This window comes from Leucoraja erinacea, chromosome 20, assembly GCF_028641065.1.
Source record: "Leucoraja erinacea ecotype New England chromosome 20, Leri_hhj_1, whole genome shotgun sequence".
NCBI classification, from domain to species: domain Eukaryota; kingdom Metazoa; phylum Chordata; class Chondrichthyes; order Rajiformes; family Rajidae; genus Leucoraja; species Leucoraja erinaceus.
This window is the reverse complement of record NC_073396.1, coordinates 29,068,909-29,087,016: the sequence shown is the minus strand read 5'-3', so window position 1 is coordinate 29,087,016 and position 18,108 is coordinate 29,068,909. Positions and strand designations below refer to the sequence as shown.

General features: G+C 42.4%; 1 protein-coding gene across 1 annotated transcript in view; it reads left to right on the top strand.

Annotated features, from left to right (window-relative positions):
* grin2aa (glutamate receptor, ionotropic, N-methyl D-aspartate 2A, a) overlaps positions 1 to 18,108 on the top strand; it is a 267,870-nt gene that overhangs the window by 223,996 nt on the left and 25,766 nt on the right. Inside the window, exon 12 of the mRNA XM_055651745.1 lies at positions 4,449 to 4,636. Within this exon, the coding sequence (XP_055507720.1) occupies positions 4,449 to 4,636 (188 nt within the window). The remainder of the gene's footprint in view (positions 1 to 4,448; positions 4,637 to 18,108) is intronic.

The window sequence follows — 18,108 nt, the reverse complement described above, 5'->3', positions numbered from 1 at the left end:
TATCTCCAAAATTTGGTTGCTTTCACTTCAGCAAAATCAAATTTTGGAAGTGAGTTTAGCTCTTGCAGCTGCAAGTTAAACTTTTGCTCATTGTTTGTGAATGACATTTATTTTAAGGAACAAATACATCAGTTCTTTGTTTTACACTGAGATTTCTATCTGTAAGTGTGAATCTGTAACATGATACAGTTCCTAACAGTTAAAAGCAGCACATTAAAAAATGCATCATGCTGTGATATCTACTGTTATTATGCAAAAAAAAGGTGTTTAGATTTTATTAAACAAGGTCGATGTAAATAAGGATAATAGCACAAAAAACACAAAGCGTTAGAGCAACTCAGTGGGTCAGGCAGCATCTCTGAAGGATATGGATACATTTCGGGTCGGGTCGGGTCAGGTCCTTTTTCCAGACTGCACAATGATATCCAAAGAAATTACCTTAATAAACTAAATGGATTGGAAAATAAAAAAATTACAGGTAGCAGCTATGTAACTCTTTACATCCAGAGGTTAACACAAAGGAAGACACAAAATGCTGGAGTAACTCAGCGGGACAGGCAGCATCTTTGGAGAGAAAGAATGGGTGATGCTTTGGGTCGAGACCCGTCTTCAAGCGTTTATCGGCACTGGGTCTGTCCTCGCTGGAGTTTAGAAGAATGAGGGGGGACCTCATTGAAACAGATAGAATAGTGAAAGGCTTGAATAGAGTGGATGTGGAGAGGATGTTTCCACTAGTGGGAGAGTGTAGGACTAGAGGTCATAGCCTCAGAATTAAAGGACGTCCTTTTAGGAAGGAGATGAGGAGCAATTTCTTTAGTCAGAGGGTGGTGAATCTGTGGAATTCTTTCCCACAGAAGGCTGTGCGCCCAAGTCAGTGGATATTTTTAAAGCACAGATTGATAGATTCTTGATTAGTACAGGTGTCAGAGGTTATGGGGAGAAGGCAGGAGAATGGGGTTGAGAGGGAGAGATAGATCAGCCATGATTGAATGGCGGAGTGGACGATGGGCCAAATGGCCTAATTCTACTTCTATTCCTTATGGCCTTATGACTTACCAGTGACAATTGCCGTCGCTTTAAATCTATTCCCACAGTCTCTGTCCCTCTTGTAAAATTTATGCTGACAATTATGCTGACAAATGAGGTGACAGCAGCGAGGTAAACTGTAGAAGTAGAGACAAGGGAATAAGTGATGTCAGAATGAGAATAACATTGAGGAGTCTGAGGTTCCCGCTTATAAACAGTCTATGCACTTGTTTGTTTATCTCTGCAATTAATGATCCACTAAATTAATGGATCACTAATGAAATCAAGTGGAATGGGTGAATAAGAACATACAATTTCTGAGTGTGTCATTTGCTGACAGACCATTCATTACTGCAAAAGCAGACTCATAATTTTCTGTAAAGCTCCTCTTCTCAACATCGCACTCACTGTATAAGGGGCACCATTCGGCAACAAGTTTTTCTGGCCAAATTTTCTGATATTGACACTTTAAATGCGGCCTACACAATCTTGAAGTCGCGGTCTCCGGTGAGGAAAGACCGATCCTGGACTGGACTCTGGACTCTGGTCTTGTCCACGGGGGGGGGGGGGAACGGAGGAGGACGGCCAAAAATTTTTTGTGCCTTCCACCACAGTGATGAATGCTGTGGTGGATGTTTATGTTACATGTTGTGTCCTGTTTATGCATTTTATTATTTTGTTAACCCATCTTTATGCTTTGTATGGAACTGATTTTTAAATTATGTAAAGCACTTTGGGGTCAATGAAAATTAACTATAAATGTGCTATATAAATAAACTTTTTATTATTATTATTATTATTATTATTTAACTAAAAATGTGTTGATTTATTTTGATCTAAAAAAATCTTATTGAGAAATTCTGTAACAGTTCAACAAAAGATTTCCGGTATTCTCTCCTGAAGATCAAAATAAACTCCAAAACTATTTTTTTTTATCTGCTATTAAAGTATTTGCACTTTCTTTTCCTTTCCATAAATGATGAGACTGAAAAATAGAACCTTAATATAAACACATCATCATATCCAGAGCAGGAAATAGCTGTCTAATTAATTTACCCTGAGAATTATGAAATAATTACTTGCTATTCCCCATTCGTTAAATTATTATCAAGTTCTTGGAGTTTTATGTAAACCGTAAGCAATTAACTCAGCCATTAATCATTCATGACTAAGAATTTTGAGGTAATACGACACAGTATTTATCAGTCTGAAAAAGGGTCTCGACCCAAAACGTCACCCATTCCTTCTCTCCAGAGATGTTGCCTGTCCCGCTGAGTTAATTTAGCATTTTAAGTAAGTAAGTAAGGATGGCCAAGTATTCACATACAAGGAATTTGCATTGGTGCTCTGCCCACAAGTAACAGCATGACATACAGTGACAGTTACGAAAGACTCAGAAAACACTAAACATTAATAATAATAAAACATTAATGATAAAACACCATTGATCAAGCATGTGAACCAACAAAATACCAGATCAAAGGGAGGCTACAGATTTTTGGCTGTTGAGTAGAGCAACTACTCGTGGATAAAGACTGTTTTTATGTCTGGCTGTGGCAGCTTTGACGGTCCGGAGTCGCCTTCCAGAGGGAAGTGATTTTGTGTCTACCTTCAACTTTAAAGGGGTTAGAATAACTTGATCAAAGCATGCTGAGGTATTTTCAATTTAAATCTTCTGTCCTAATTTACCTGTATGACATTGAATTTTTACTTGTGATATTGACCAGCAACTTGAGTGGAAGAGTTGTGTGGTGCATAGACTGAAAAGCCGGGAGATGCAAAAGTGAGATTCACCAGTGGGTCGGACGAGATAAGGTGCAGCAGTTCGTCCCTAGGCAGAAATGCCAAACCTTTTACATTTTACCAGCTCCAAGTTGAATTCTACTTCTCCATACTTGAGATTTGCTTGCATTGACTACTTACCAATGAAGTAACTCAGCCTAGCATTCCAAGTAGGCATTTTCTCTTTCCAAGATGGATATAGGACAGCAGAGGGGCAGAAATAGACTGAAATGATCACTTGGAAATGTCACATATGGGGATCAAGGTGGGGAGAGAGTGATTTTTCTCATCATTCGCCATAATAACTTTGGCAACTGGCTGGAAGTATTTGCTGGAGGTATTCAAGATTTTGTAAAGGATGTTTCTAGTATAGCAAGGAACTGCAGATGCTGGTTTAAACCAATGATATACACAAAATGCTGGAGTAACTCAGCGGGACAGGCAGCAGCATCTCGGGAGAGAAGGAATTGGCGAAGTTTCGGGTCAGTCTGAAGAAGGGCTACGACCCGAAGCATCGCCCATTCCTTCTCTCCAGAGATGCTGCCTGTCCCGCTGAGTTACTCCAGCATTTTGTGTCTATTTTCTAATCTAGCCTTTACCTACCATTGGGGATGTATATACTGTATGTATAGAAAAAGCAGTCACTAATTAAATCCAAGAGTTTGGTTAGAATGCGGAACTTGATTCCTCAAAGTGTAGTTGAAGTAAATAGCAAAGGTGCATTCTAGATGATAAAGTAAGGTATAGAAAGATTTGTTGATCGATGTAGCAGAGAGGGAGAAAAGCGTGAATAAAGCATAAACACCAAATAAGCACCTGTTGGGCCAAACAGCCCGGTTCCCGAGAGAGTCTGAAACCTATATAAATTATGTCAACTTCAGTGGAGTTATTATTGAGGTGGCAAGATGGACATTCGTATGTAGTTATGAGATTCAGGAAAACTTCACAATAGTAATGAAAACTTGGATCATGCCATGTGATGTATCCACCACTCATTGATTCAGTCTCTTGAGCTTTTAACTGTCCTATTTTCATTTAGCCCACATTGAGGGTGAAACCTATTTGAAGTTGTTATTCTAATCTAATTCACAAGATAAAAAAAACTCCTGTGCTTGCAAATATTAACTTGTAATTGTAGTCACTCCAAGTTAATACTTGGAACTATGGTGTTTTTGGGGCACTGCCTTTACAATTGTTATAGAGTCATGGAGTCAACCAACATGGCAACAGGCCCATTGGCCCAACTTGCCCACACCGACCAACATGCCCCATCTAAACTAGTCCCACCTGTCTGCTTTTGGCCCATATAATAATAATAATAATAATATCCCTCTAAACCTACTCCATCCATGTCCTTGTCTAAATGTTTCTTAAGCGTTGGAATGGCATGTGTACGTTGCGATAGTACCTGTTCCAAGGAACCTCATCCCATAGAATATTGGTAAAATCTCTCTATCAAGTTAGAAAATATAGCAAGGATGATTTCAATCATTAATAAATATGCAGTAAGAATTTGTGTATTGCAAGTTGGGTTTTGAACAAAATTTGAGTGGGCAGCAGTTGTGCCTGATCTGTGCAGCACGATACTGCTGTCAAACCTAATGGTGCTGTTTACAGTCATTTCATTTCTTTTATTTTAGAAAGTTGGATGCGTTCATTTATGATGCAGCAGTGCTGAATTACATGGCTGGGAGAGATGAAGGTTGCAAGCTGGTCACGATCGGCAGTGGATATGTGTTCTCTACCACCGGCTATGGGATAGCTTTGCAGAAAAGCTCGCCCTGGAAGCGGCAGATTGACTTGGCCCTCCTCCAATTTGTCGGTGACGGTATGTATATTACCCATGGACTCGTGAGAATCTGTTGAATATTCCTTGCCTCTTTTATTCTTTTGGTGAAATTATTCCTCCTCACTACGAAGCTCCATCGAGAGAAGTAATTTCTCTGAAGTACAGGCTTGAGATATTAAACCAAGATGGGAGAGTTTATAGTGGTCTGTAGATATTAGAATAAACAGAGCAAAAATTGACAATAAATCTGTCCAAAGTTTAGAACCATGAAATTAGTTTTTTTCAGCCAGAAAGATCTTTTTTTTAAATGAACATAGATTTTCAAATATAGCGGAGCTTTTTAATTTCTTTTCAGATATGGATTCCAAATCTTTTGTGATTTTAGCCATCTGCTGTACCCATCACCTCTGATACTTTAAACTGAAAGAATAATGCATTGAAATGTTATCCCCACTTTCATCTGCACATATGTGACCTTACCCGTTGAGTGTTTCAGCGGCTTCCTGGTTTTATTTCAGTTTCTCAGCAGGTGTCGAATCTTTGCTCTTGAAAATTCAGTCAAAGTCTAAATTTGAAACATTTCTTCCAGAACTACACAGCATCTGTAGAGTTGCAGGCGTATTCCCCACTGTTACATAGAGAATTGGAACCACTTTTGAGATCAGATAACTGAATGTGAAGCTTTTTAGAAGATATGTTTTCTTGTTACTTTTTACACTCTAGTAAAATCTATTTGAAAATGTTGATTTCTGATGGCCTGTATTTGATGTATGATCATCGAGTTAATGTGTCTGACCCTTGTAAGGGGGTTGCAGTTAAGTGATGTTCCATTGCACTATTATTACAGAACTTTGTCATAGTTTATTTAATAACCCTCAGATGTATAACCTCGGACTCTTATTCCTTGGAGGGCAGGTGGATGAGGGATAATCTTATAGAGGTGTACTAAATCACGAGAAGAATAGATCAGGTAGAAGCACAGTGTCTCTTGCCCAGAGTAGGGGAATAGAGAACCAGAGGACATAGGTTTAAGGTGAGGGGGGAAAGGTTTAATAGGAACCTGAGGGGTAACTTTTTTACACAACGGGACAATAGACATTAGACAATAGGTGCAGGAGTAGGCCATTCGGCCCTTCGAGCCAGCACCGACATTCAATGTGATCATGGCTGATCATCCCCAATCAGTACCCCGTTCCTGCCTTCTCCCCATATCCCCTAACTCCACTATTTTTAAGAGCCCTATCTAGCTCTCTCTTGAAAGCATCCAGAGAACCTGCCTCCACCACCCTCTGAGGCAGAGAATTCCACAGACTCACCACTCTCTGTGAGAAAGAGTGTTTCCTCGTCTCCGTTCTAAATGGCTTACTCCTTATTCTTAAACTGTGGCCCCTGGTTCTGGACTCCCCCAACATCGGGAACATGCCTTCCTGTCCAAACCCTTAACAATCTTATATGTTTCAATTAGATATCCTCTCATCCTTCTAAACTCCAGAGCGTACAAGCCCAGCTGCTCCATTCTCTCAGCATATGACAATCCCGCCATCCCGGGAATTAACCTTGTAAACCTACACTGCACCCCCTCAATAGCAAGAATGTCCTTCCTCAAATCAGGGGACCAAAACTGCATACAATACTCCAGGTGTGGTCTCACTAGGGCTCTGTACAATTGTACAAGGTGGATGTATGGAAGGAGCTGCCAGAGGAGGTAGTTGAGGTGGGCAATATCGCAAGGTGTAAGAAACATTTAGACAGACACATGGATAGTACAGGTTTAGAGTGATATTGGACAAACATACACAGGTGGGACTAGTGGAGATGGGACATGTAGGTCGGTGTGGGTAAGTTGGGCTGAGGGCCTGTTTACACACTGTAATTAGAAAGAACTAGGAGTAAGATCGCAGCTTAGACATTTTTATGATTTTTTTTAATGCCAGTAAGGGGTTGGGGAGCTAAAGATTATTGAAGCTATTTCTCAGAAAATGTAGTGGCTCATTAATCTGGGATCTTGTGTTGGAGGGGCTGGAGGTAAGTAATTTTTTTTGTCTTGAAAGAGTGATTCAGAGTTATGCAGTGCCATTAGTAAACTCCGGATGTTCTCGAGTGTTTCGGAACTAATTAAGTGCTTTTGAAGTTTAGTTAATCTTGGAGGAAACACGGCAGCTACTCTGGGCACTAAGATGGACAAAAAACATTGCAACAATGACCAGATAATCATGTTTAGAGATGCTGACTGAAAGATAAATAATACTAAGGAAATGTTGTTTTGTGTATTTTTTAAGGCAACTAAAACTGACATTTTGCATGTTTTAATGATTGGATAAGTTGTAGGATTACTCCCAATTACTCTGTTAGAAAATAATACAAAAAGTGATTGCTATGGGGCCATGAGAAGATGTACCCCACCACTCCCCACAACGTCTTCCCATCCACCACTCTCATTTCACAAAATTCAAGAAATAAAAGAAAGTTGATTTTATAACAATTATGAAACTAGGGAATTGTTGTAAAACAAAACATCCAGGCCACCAACAGCTTTTGGGGAGCAAATCTGCCATGCTTAGATGATCTTGAATACTCTGGAATTTAGAAGGATGAGAGGAGATCTTATTGAAACATATAAGATTATTAAGGGTTTGGGCACGCTAGAGGCAGGAAACATGTTCCCGATGTTGGTGGAGTCCAGAACCAGGGGCCACAGTTTAAGAATATGGTTTAGGCCATTCAGAACGGAGATGAGGAAAAGCTTTTTCACACAGAGGGTTGTGAATCTGTGGAATTCTCTGCCTCAGAAGGCATTGGAGGCCAATTCTCTGAAAGCTTTCAAGAGAGAGTTAGATTGAGCTCTTAAAGATAGCGGAGTCAGGGGAAATGGCGAGAAGGCAGGAACAGGCTACTGATTGTTGATGATCAGCCATGATCACAGTGCTGGCTCAAAGGGTCGAATGGCCTACTCCTGCACCTACTGTCTATTGTCTATTGTCTAGTGTTTATCTGGCTGATATGTGACTACAGATGCATAAAAGTATGGTTGACTGTGAAATTGCCCAGCAAGCAAATATGTTCAAACAGACGACTAAAAGGCAATAAATGCTGGCCACATCCCAAAAGTGAATAAATTAAAATGTATTTGCTACCTTTACGAGGATGGTGCCGGTACTCGAGGGCCTGAGCTATAGGGAGATGTTACCTAGGCTAAGATGCTATTCCTTGGAGCGCAGGAGGATGAGAGATGACATTATAGAGTTGTACAAAATCATGAGAGGAATAGATCGGGTAGTTGCACAGAGTCTCTTGTCCATAGTAGGGGAATTGAGAACCAGAGGACATATGTTCAAAGTGAGGGGGGGGGAAGATTTAATAGGAACCTGTAGGATACCTTTTTCACATAAAGGGCAGTGGGTGTATGAAACGAGTGTATGGTGTGTGTGTGTAGGAGGTAATTGAGGCAGGTACTATCGCAACATTTAAGAAACAGTTAGACATGTACATGGAGGGATATGAGCCAAATGCAAGCAGGTGGGACTAGTGTAGATGGGATATTTTGGTTGGGTTGGACAAGTTGGGCTGAAGGGCGTGTTTCCATGTTGTATGACTCTCTGACTCTATGTATATATCGCTCTCCATCCCTACTTCACACTGCTCTACCTGTGAGTGCCTTTATTTGCTTGGCCTGAAATCAATGTTTGCACACTGCCGCTACAAGCCCGGCAGTTGCTGGAACCTTCCCCAATTAATATGAATCAGGCCTGGAAACCAGGCGCCGAGAACAGCGTTCCGCACTGAGTCTGATTCACCTTCACTGTCAGATTTTTATGCAGTGGGGGAGTTTGGTTAAAAAAAATGCTGCCAAAAAAATGAGGACATCCCAGAGAGATGGTAGAAATTGCTCCTCCCTTACCTGTGTTAAACAGGCAGATAAAATGAAGTCAATTGAACAACATTTCGGGCAACAGTGCAATGTGCAGCCGGTCCCATTTATGCGCGGCTAATGCAAGTGATTGAAGGGATTTTAACTACTGTGTTATAACGATCTGGCCAATATAAACTTACACAGTATATTATTGTGCACCCCCTACAAAGTCTGAGAAGGTTTTCTCAGCAGGTGCCATCGACTTGTGTTAACTTCATTTAACTCCTCATTTGCACATTGAAAATCTAGACATTGTGGCGGCACCTGGTGGTTGGGCCACTAGCCACACGAACCCTCAGCAGTCGGTCACATGACTGGGCAATGGCAGGGAGGAGTTGTTACGGGGTACAGGGGTGTGTCCCGGGATACACAATGAACCATGGGACAACTCTCTCTCTCTCTCTCTTACTTCGAGCTGACCAGCTCTCTTCTCTCTCGGGGTGAGTGTCCTTCCACCTCAGCAGGGGCTCAGCTCGAGCCCACGAGGCAACAGCCTCGCAGCAGCAACAACAACTTTATGTTAGATAGAGGACCAACGTGTATGTATAACAAACCTTTAATAACCTGAATAAAATAACCCATTTGGTCACCGCGTTTGGTGCCTCTACAACTGTCTACTACTCTCCAGAGAATAGTTGCTCCTTGAGAGCAGAGTATAGCATGATGCTGCAGGAGAGAGTGGCACCCATTTGCCCAACGAGGACAGTGCAGTTCTTAATGTACTTTACCCATGCCCCTTAATGATGGTCCAGTTAGGATACGTCTTTTTTTCTGCGTAGAAGGCACTAAATATTTCTTATATCACAGATGGCGCAATGGGCTAAGTTTTCGGCTGGCAACCTGAAGGTGGTCGGTTCGAATCCTGCTTGGAGTGTGTACTGTCGTTGTGTCCTTGGGCAAGACACTTCACCTACCTTTGCCTGGGACTAGAGACGGAAATTAGCTGCTGATTAGCTACAATCTCGCATAGTTACATGCAAAATGTTAATTAATATGCATTGTCCCTATAAAACAAAAACATTAAACATTATCAAAATGTGAGCTTAACCATTCATGATTCTTTGACCACATGCACTGAACAGGTAGAAACAAAGAACTGCAGTTGCTGGTTTATACCAAAGATAGACACAAAGTGCTGGAGGAACTCAGCAGGTCAGGCAGCACCTCTGGAGAAAGGGAATAGGTGACGTTTTGGATCGAGACCATTCTTCTGACTGAGCGTTGGGGGTGGAGGTGAAGGGCTGGAGGCAGGAAAAGTCCAACAAATGACCTCAGGAATGGCGGTGCCTGGTAAGCCCACTGTCGGCTGAGGAAGGTGTGATCACAAGAGGGAAAACTGTGGTATTATGCAATATTAGTGTAAGGCTGAGCAGAGGGGCACTAGGACCCTGTGTGCCAGAAGCCAGGCTCCAGTAACCGGATGTGACTGGAACCCAGGGTGTGGGCAGTTAGGGAGTTGCCTGGGCTTACACACGAGGCTGTTGCTGTTGCTATTGCTGCTGTTGTACAGAGAGGCTAACTGAAGGTATACTCTGTTTACGTCGTCGTACGAGCCTTATTACAAGCATAACTCGACAAAAACAATGTGGAGAACTGTGGAACTGATAAAACGACTAGGGTGGAGGAAGGGGGCAAGGGGGGGGAGGGGAGGGATGTAAGTAGAAGCTACTTAAAACTAGATAATTCAATGTTTACGACACTGGGTTGTAAGCTCCCCGAGTGAAATATGAGGTGCTGTTCCTCCAATTTGCACGTGACCTCACTCTGGTAATGGCGGAGGCCCCGGACAGAAAGGTCAGTATGGGAATGTGATGGGCAGGCTTTCTCCAGAGATGCTGCCTGACCAGCTGGGTTACTCCAGCACTTTGTGTCTAACTTTGCACTGAACAGGTAACAGATTAGGTCAGTGGTTGGATAGGATCCCTTACATTCATTATTTTGAAGTGAAGAGAGCTGTAGTGTTGGGAGGTAAGTGCAATCTAGGACCAATATTCTTCCAGTCATTTAACACATGACTAAGAGAGTTTCACGCTATAGTTCATTTATTCAAACTCACCCTAGGAAGTCGTCAACAGCACTGCCTTATCAGCTTCTTAACGGTGACAGTATTGCTCTGCAGTGGATCAGTCTCAGAATATAGTTGTCACAAATGCTGCTAGTTCAGAGAATAATAATAGATGCTCCCTCCTTCTCACTCTTTCTCTCCCACTATTTTCTTTCCCTCTCTCTCTTTGTGGCCATTCAAGTTGTGTAGCGTGTGGCTGTTTATATCTCTATAAACATGTCATTGATCTCCATAAAGGGCCTGTCCCACTGTATGAGATAATTCAAGAGCTCTCCCGAGTTTTAAAAAATCAAACTCGTCGTAAGCACATAGAATGTGTGTAGCGGGTACGTCGGAGCTTGGGACGTCTCTTAGTGGCTCGTAACGCTAACGGCAGGTACTCAGGAAATGCGGTAAGCTCGTGAAGACTCGTGAAGATTTTTCAACATGTTGATAAAATGTCCACGAGAGCCCCGAGTACCTACGAGCGGCTATTACCGTAATTCTCCGAGTTTGAATCAGGGGAAACTCGGGAGAACTCTTGAATTAGCTTGTACAGTGGGACGGGCCGGGCCCCTAACTCATTCACTACATTTATTTCAGCGGGACAAGCAGCGTCTCTGGATAGAAAGAATGGGTGACGTTTCGGGTCGAGACCCTTCTTCAGACTGAGAGTCATGGAAAAGGGAGACACAGAGATATGGAAGGTTGAGGTGTGAAACCGGGAGACCAAAGGGGATGAAGCCCAAGGAAAATGTAGAATAGATCATGGTTAGCTAGGGGAAGGTGACAACGAAGCATACAGAGATAAAATTTAATCAGGAGGATAGTCAGACTGGTCAGAGAATGATGAGGGAGGGCTGGGGCGAACAGCATGTGCAGTTCCTTCTGACACCACATTTATTTGAAGGGGTAAAAATCAGGAATAAAACCACTGAACAAATCCAGTTCCAATTTACTGGATGATTTAGCACTTCAACTCAGTAATGCTGACGTATCTGTCTGTATGTTATATGCATATGAACAAAGAGTCATATACCTTGCAAACAGGCCCTTAGGTCCAACTTGCCCATGCTGGTCCCACCTGCTATCCATATACACATTTCCTATCTATATACCAGTCGAAATGTCTTTTAATATGTTATATTTAATTTTATTTGCAAATGCATTTAATATAGCTTTATTGATCGAAGGGATGTATAAGATTAAGATTGTTGTATAGATTCCCGTGATTGTTGTTACCTTGCTGTGTACTTGATGTGAACCTCAAATGCCTCTGCATGGATTTTGTTTTTAAATGAATGGATCCCGTAACACAGGAAAAGGTTGAGACAATGTCAAGCTGTGAAATTGAAGCGAGAGGGTTTTATTCATGTGAAGTGAGACAGATTCTGAGATCCTGTTATGTTTATTCACACACCAGATGCACAGACTATCAAAGCATTGCATGCATTTTACAGTGGAGAAGCTGGCCATTTGGCCCAAAATAGTCCATGCTAGTATTTTAGCCAACACACAATCTTGTTCTTAACCCGTGTCAAACCTGATCCCCATATCATCATAAGCTTACCGGCTTTTCTTTGCTTCTCAGAAAGCCTAAAAGATTGTACACGTATGTTTAGTTTAGTTTAGTTTAGTTTGTTGTCACGTGTATCGAGGTACAATGAAAAGCTTTTGTTGCATGCTATCCAGCCAGCAGAACGACAATACATGATTAGATTCGAGCCATTTACAGTGTGTTGAGATTTAAGAGTGTGGAGCGATTGTAATATGAGTTTGTAGATCTGCTTCTGTGGCTAACACGCAAATAGTCCCCTGGGTTGGAGCCATCTTGGAAGCATCTATATACATTTCAATGTAGGTTTATAGTTTTATACAGTGGTTGGCTTGACTAACCACAGTTTGTTATCATGCCTCGTCCTTTTCACCCAACTGGGTTCAATTTGGACGAGGCGGGAGGATTACATTTGCTGAATTATGGTTTATACTTTGTCGGACATGAATGCAAGGCACAGCAGATGCTGGGAATCCAATTTAAAACTTTTCTTTTGTAAGTAGTCAGCAGGTAAAGCAACATCTGTGGAGAGAAACAGAGTCAACGTTTCAGGCCAATGACCTCTCATCAGGATCTTGTCACCGTTAATGCTGCTCGACAGCTGAGCATTTCGGGGAATATCGGAGATACATGATAAAGGGAAAAATGGTTAGCACAAGATAAAGGCCAGTGAAGTCCGATTAAAGATAGTCCAAGCGGCTTCAATGAGGTAGATAGTAGCTTAGGACCACTGCCTAGTTGTTGGTGGGATGGTTTAGTTGCCTGATAACAGCAGGGAAGAAACTGTGTAGGAAAGAACTGCAGATGCTGGTTTAAATCAAAGGTAACCACAAAATGCTGGAGTGACTCAGCGGGACAGACAGGAGAGAAAGAATGGGCAGCGTTTCGGGTCGAGACCCTTCTTCACACTGTCCCTGAATCTGGAGTTGTGTGTTTTCACACTTCTGTACCTCTTGCCTGATGGGAGAGGAGAGAAGAGGTAGTGGCCAGGGTGAGACTGGTCCATAGTTAGTTATGCTGCTGATCTTGCTGGTGATTTCAGAGGGTATTGAAATATCAACCATATTTCCGTACTGAGTCTGAAGAAGGGCCCCGACCAGAAACGTCACCTATTCTTTTTCTCCGGAGATGCTGCTTGACCTGCTGGGTTACTCCAGCACTTTGTGTCTATCTTTGGTATAAACCAGCATCCGCCGTTCATTGCTTCTACTCTTGAGTATTTCCGATGGAGACTGTTTGACTAGCCGCTATTTCTGGCTGGTCAACTGTTTCTTTTTGCTACAGCTACATGAATTTTGTAGTGAAGTGATTAATTTGCTGAGCTGGGATTAATATGACATGCATTCAAATTCCATTGTGGCAGGTGAGAATTTAAATTAGTGGTAATTAAATCTGGATTTAATAAGACATTTTCATCAACGTTAACCAGTCATTTTTAAGACCAGCCTGGTTCATTACAATCCTGTAGGGAAAGAAAACTGGAGGCGCAAGAGATTGCAAATTCTGGAATCTTTAATAAAAAAGCAGGTCAGGCAGCATCTGTGGAGGGTAAATGGACAGTTGACTTTTCAGATCGAGACCGTTCATCTTGATGCCTAAAATGTTGACAGCCCATTCCCCTCCTGGGACGTTGTCTGATCCACTGAGTTTTCCCAGCAGTACAGAGGTAGAGTTGCTGCCTCACAGTGCCCAGGTTCGATCTTGACTGCGGGTGCTGGCTGTACCCTGACCATGTGGGTTTTTCCACGGGTGCTCCAGTTTCCTCCCACATTCCAAAGATGTACAGGTTTGTAGGTTCATTTGACTTCGATACGAATTGTAAATTGTCCCTCGTGTGTAGGATAGTGCAAGTGTGCGGGGGTTGCCGGGTGGCATTCACGCGATGGGCTGAAGGGCCTATCTCTAAACTAAACTAAACTACTCCTTTTTGCATGGGGCAAGGAAATCTGCTGTCCTTACCTGACCGAGCTTGTTGCTTCACAATTCATAATTGCCTCCCGAAATGGGTTGGAAAGACGGCAATAAATCTTGCGCCAAGGACTGTAGCAGTTTGAGACAGGGTTCATCATCTGCCTCAGGACTTTGAGGGAAAGAGAACTAAACAGTGGACTTGATAGGGACATTATGTGGGAGTGTTACAAACATGAAAAATATTGTTCCTTGCATGATTCATAGACTGGAATCAAAGGTGTGATAGTTTGCTATCCATTGGGGCTCCATTTACAAATTTTGTTTTTATGTGTATTGATCTTGGCATCAAGGATAAATGGCAACAAATTATGAAGGTAACTGATTGCCAATTTGTTCTAATTAGATGAATTAAAGTGTGGTTCAAGTAGTTTTATGTTTTCATTGAACTGTCCCTTGATTATTTCAGTATTTTACAACTAATGGCAGGGAAGTGGATGCATAGACATGTCCAATACTCTTGAGAAGCCTTTCAGGAAGATTGCATTGAATACCAGGGAGTGTGGAGAAGACAGCATCAGTTTAGCACAGGCAATGCGCAAAACTTGGAACATATCTATTGCGGGGTTAGAATAATGAACAAATCCATTAGGACATTTGACCCAACCATATAGCAGTCTCTGATGCTCAGATTGATATCATGTAAGATCAGGCTGCTGTTGTTAGGCCTGTGAATGTCATTGTTCAAAGGTGCTTGCAAACTCTCACAATAGTCTAGAGCTCTGCCCTCCAACATTTCTTTTACCAGAATTGACACCAAACCTGATGGTAGAGTGGACAGTGAAAAAGGTTACCGACACTTATAGCAGAATCTAGATTAGCTGGGAAGATGCGCCAAGGATTGGCAGATGGAAATTAACTCAGTGTGAGGTGTTGTATTTTGGGAAGGGCTTGCGTAGTGAATATCAGGGCCTGCAGAGTTGTAGAACAGAGAACAAGATGATGTTTGGCACCCTTGCATACATCAGTCAGGGCATGACAACTGTCCAGGATATTGATGAAACTTCACGGAGGATTGTGTGCAGTTCTGGTCACCGAGCTGTAGGAAGCACATCATTAAGCTGTAAAGGGTGCAGAAAAGGTTCATGGGAATGTTACTGGAACTAGACGCTTTTAGTTATAAACAGAAATGGATACATTAGGGCTTTTTCCCCTGTAGCGTAGGAGGCTGAGAGCTATGTAAAATCATGAGGGGCACAGATAAGGTGAATATTCAGAGTCTTTTTCCAATGATAGTGGATTCTAAACCTGGCGACAGATAGCACAATGGGCTAAGAGTTCGGCTGGCGACCGGAAGGTAGCCGGTTCAAATCCCGCTTGGAGTGCATACTGTCGTTGTGTCCTTGGGCAAGACACTTCACCCACCTTTGCCTGTAATGGAATGTAATTACGGCGGCAGGCGCGGGCACACCGCAACGCCCTGTGTCTCCCTTTCAAGGGAGATGCTAAAAATGCATTTCGTTGTCTCTGTACTGTACACTGACAATGACAATAAATTGAATCATTTCATTTCATTTTTTTTTAAAGGGGAACAGATAAAAGGTGAGAGGGGAAAGAGTTAACGGAGACCTGAGGGGCAATGTTTTCATACGGAGGGTGGTGGGTATTTGGAATGGAGCTGGGTTAATGTTCTGTTTCACAGCACACACCACCTATACACTGAAGGGGTGCAATCCCTTTGAGGGATGGTAAATGTCAATGTTAACATGAGTGCTTCCAACTCATAGAGTACAGTCACTGGCACCCTCCATTTCTCAGAATTGTCCAATCCTGATGAAACTGCATGTTCACCCCATGCTCTGCAACTTGGCAAAGAAGAATGGTTGACAATTGACTGCCTTTGGAAGTGTACATGGGGATCGAGAAAACTGTGGGGTTGAAGATATCCTTCATCTCTAGGCTGGGAGTATCCAGAGGCATAAAGGTTCACCCTCATTGCGATCTTCAGACCTACTAGCAAAGCACTGCTCTGAAATAGCTCGGAAGGTGGCACATATCATTACTAAAATGCAAACATCTCACGTTGTTCATCACTGACGTGGAAAGAGGAAAACATATTATTGAATGTCCTTGGTCGGCTCAGATTATCAAAGATGGGGTCAGCATAGAGTTATACAGCATGGAAACGCGTCCTTCACTCAACTGGTCTTTACTGACCAAGTTGCTTAACTTAGAGAGTCCCACTTGCCTAGCCCATATCTCGTCAAACCTTGGACTGACACAAAACGCTGGAGTAACTCAACGGGTCAGGCAGCCTCTCTGGAGAAAAGGAATAGATGTCGTTTCAGGTCGAGACCCTTCTTCAGACAGTTTGATAGTTTGAAATGTTGAAGTATTAGCCGTGCAGATTCTGAATAGAGGCAGGACTTCTGAGCGATGGAACTTTCAATGTGATATCAGGTAAACATGGTTAAAACAACATGACAATTTGGCTTTAACATCATACACACATTTTCTGGAACCAAATATAGACTTCTTAACCCTTGACTTGAAATGTCACCTGTTCATTTCCTCCAGACATGCTGCCTGACCTGCTGAGCCAAACTGGTTGGTCAAGAGTTAAATGCACATTGGTTTAAAGAGGAGAGATTGCAAAGCAAGTGTTAGAGGACACTGAAAGTGCATTTCGTGTAAGAAGTCTAGACAGTCAGCATTAAGAATTTATTTCTCTTGGCAAATAAGTCTAACAATTTGAAAGGGCTTCGATGTAGAGGAATTAGAGAAAACGTCTTTCCACCTAGAGCATCGTGGAGTCTGGAACGAACTGTACAAGAGGGTAGTGGCGACAGAAAACTATCTGTGTTACAAAGTACATGGACGAGCCCTTGATTTACTACAACCTACAAGGCAACGGAGTGGCATTGTAGGGAAGTGTACTTATTTCTCATCTCCAGCAACCCAGTTCAATCCTGACCTCTGCTTCTGTGTAGAGTTTGCACAATCTCCCTGTGACTGTGGGTGCTTTCCCCGGATGCTCCAGTTACCTCACATATCCCAAAGATGTCGTGGCTGGTCGGCAAGCTAGTGACTGTTCTGGCGTAGGTGGTGGGGAAGAGAATCATGTGAATAGATTTCAAAGCGCTGTGCCAAACTGGATGGGCTGGATGGCGTCTTTCTATATCATAGTGGAAAATATAACATAGTATAATATGAAATAAGAAAAGGCTCTTGAGTGAACATTAATTGGATTGGTCTTGGTGGCTATTTTTGGTTGGCATGAGTATGATGAACCAAATGATCTTTCCGCAGTAAATTTCTCTGATTCTATGAGAGTTGTGTCGCTGAAACCTGGATCAGCAGTGACGAGATTGAATATAAATTAGCGCCTTCTATAAATACTCGTCTAGAAGTATTACTGATATTCTTAATAATTTACTCTAGAATATTAGTAAGTGGACACTTACGGTAGAAGAAATTGTCTGCAATGCAGAGCTGGATTAAAGTTGATTGAATATTGCAGTGACATTTATGACCACAGGAATGTGTCGCAATAAGTCATTGAAACAGCCAGAATATGAAGGGATGGTGAGATATTGTTTAGAAATGCAGCATAGAAATTGTCCCTACAGCCCACCGAGTCCAAGCCGACCATGGATCACCCGTTCACACCAGTTCTGTGCTATGCAATTTTCTCATCCACACTTTAAAGCCGCACATCTGAGTTTCTAGGCTGGTAAATGGACAAAAGGATACTGTACAATGGGATATAACTCCCCATCCCATTGTCCCTGGGAGTGTTGTGGAGGAAATTTGGCGACTGACCCAGGAGCAACCATTGTTCACTGTTGGGACAATCAGGTTGTCACTGTGCTATGTTGGACTGGGACACTTTTGAGTTAAGTTTCATTGGACACCCACCACACAGCAACAAATCGTTTCCCAGGTTCTCTGAATGACTGAGGATCATGACACCCAATCTTCACGATTGAGCTCTCAGTCTCCACTTCTCGAACAAGATTATTAGTTCTGTCCCACTTCTGTTCCAGATCTTCCTCGAGCATCCCAGTCCCAGGCCACCTACCTTCATTGCTGAT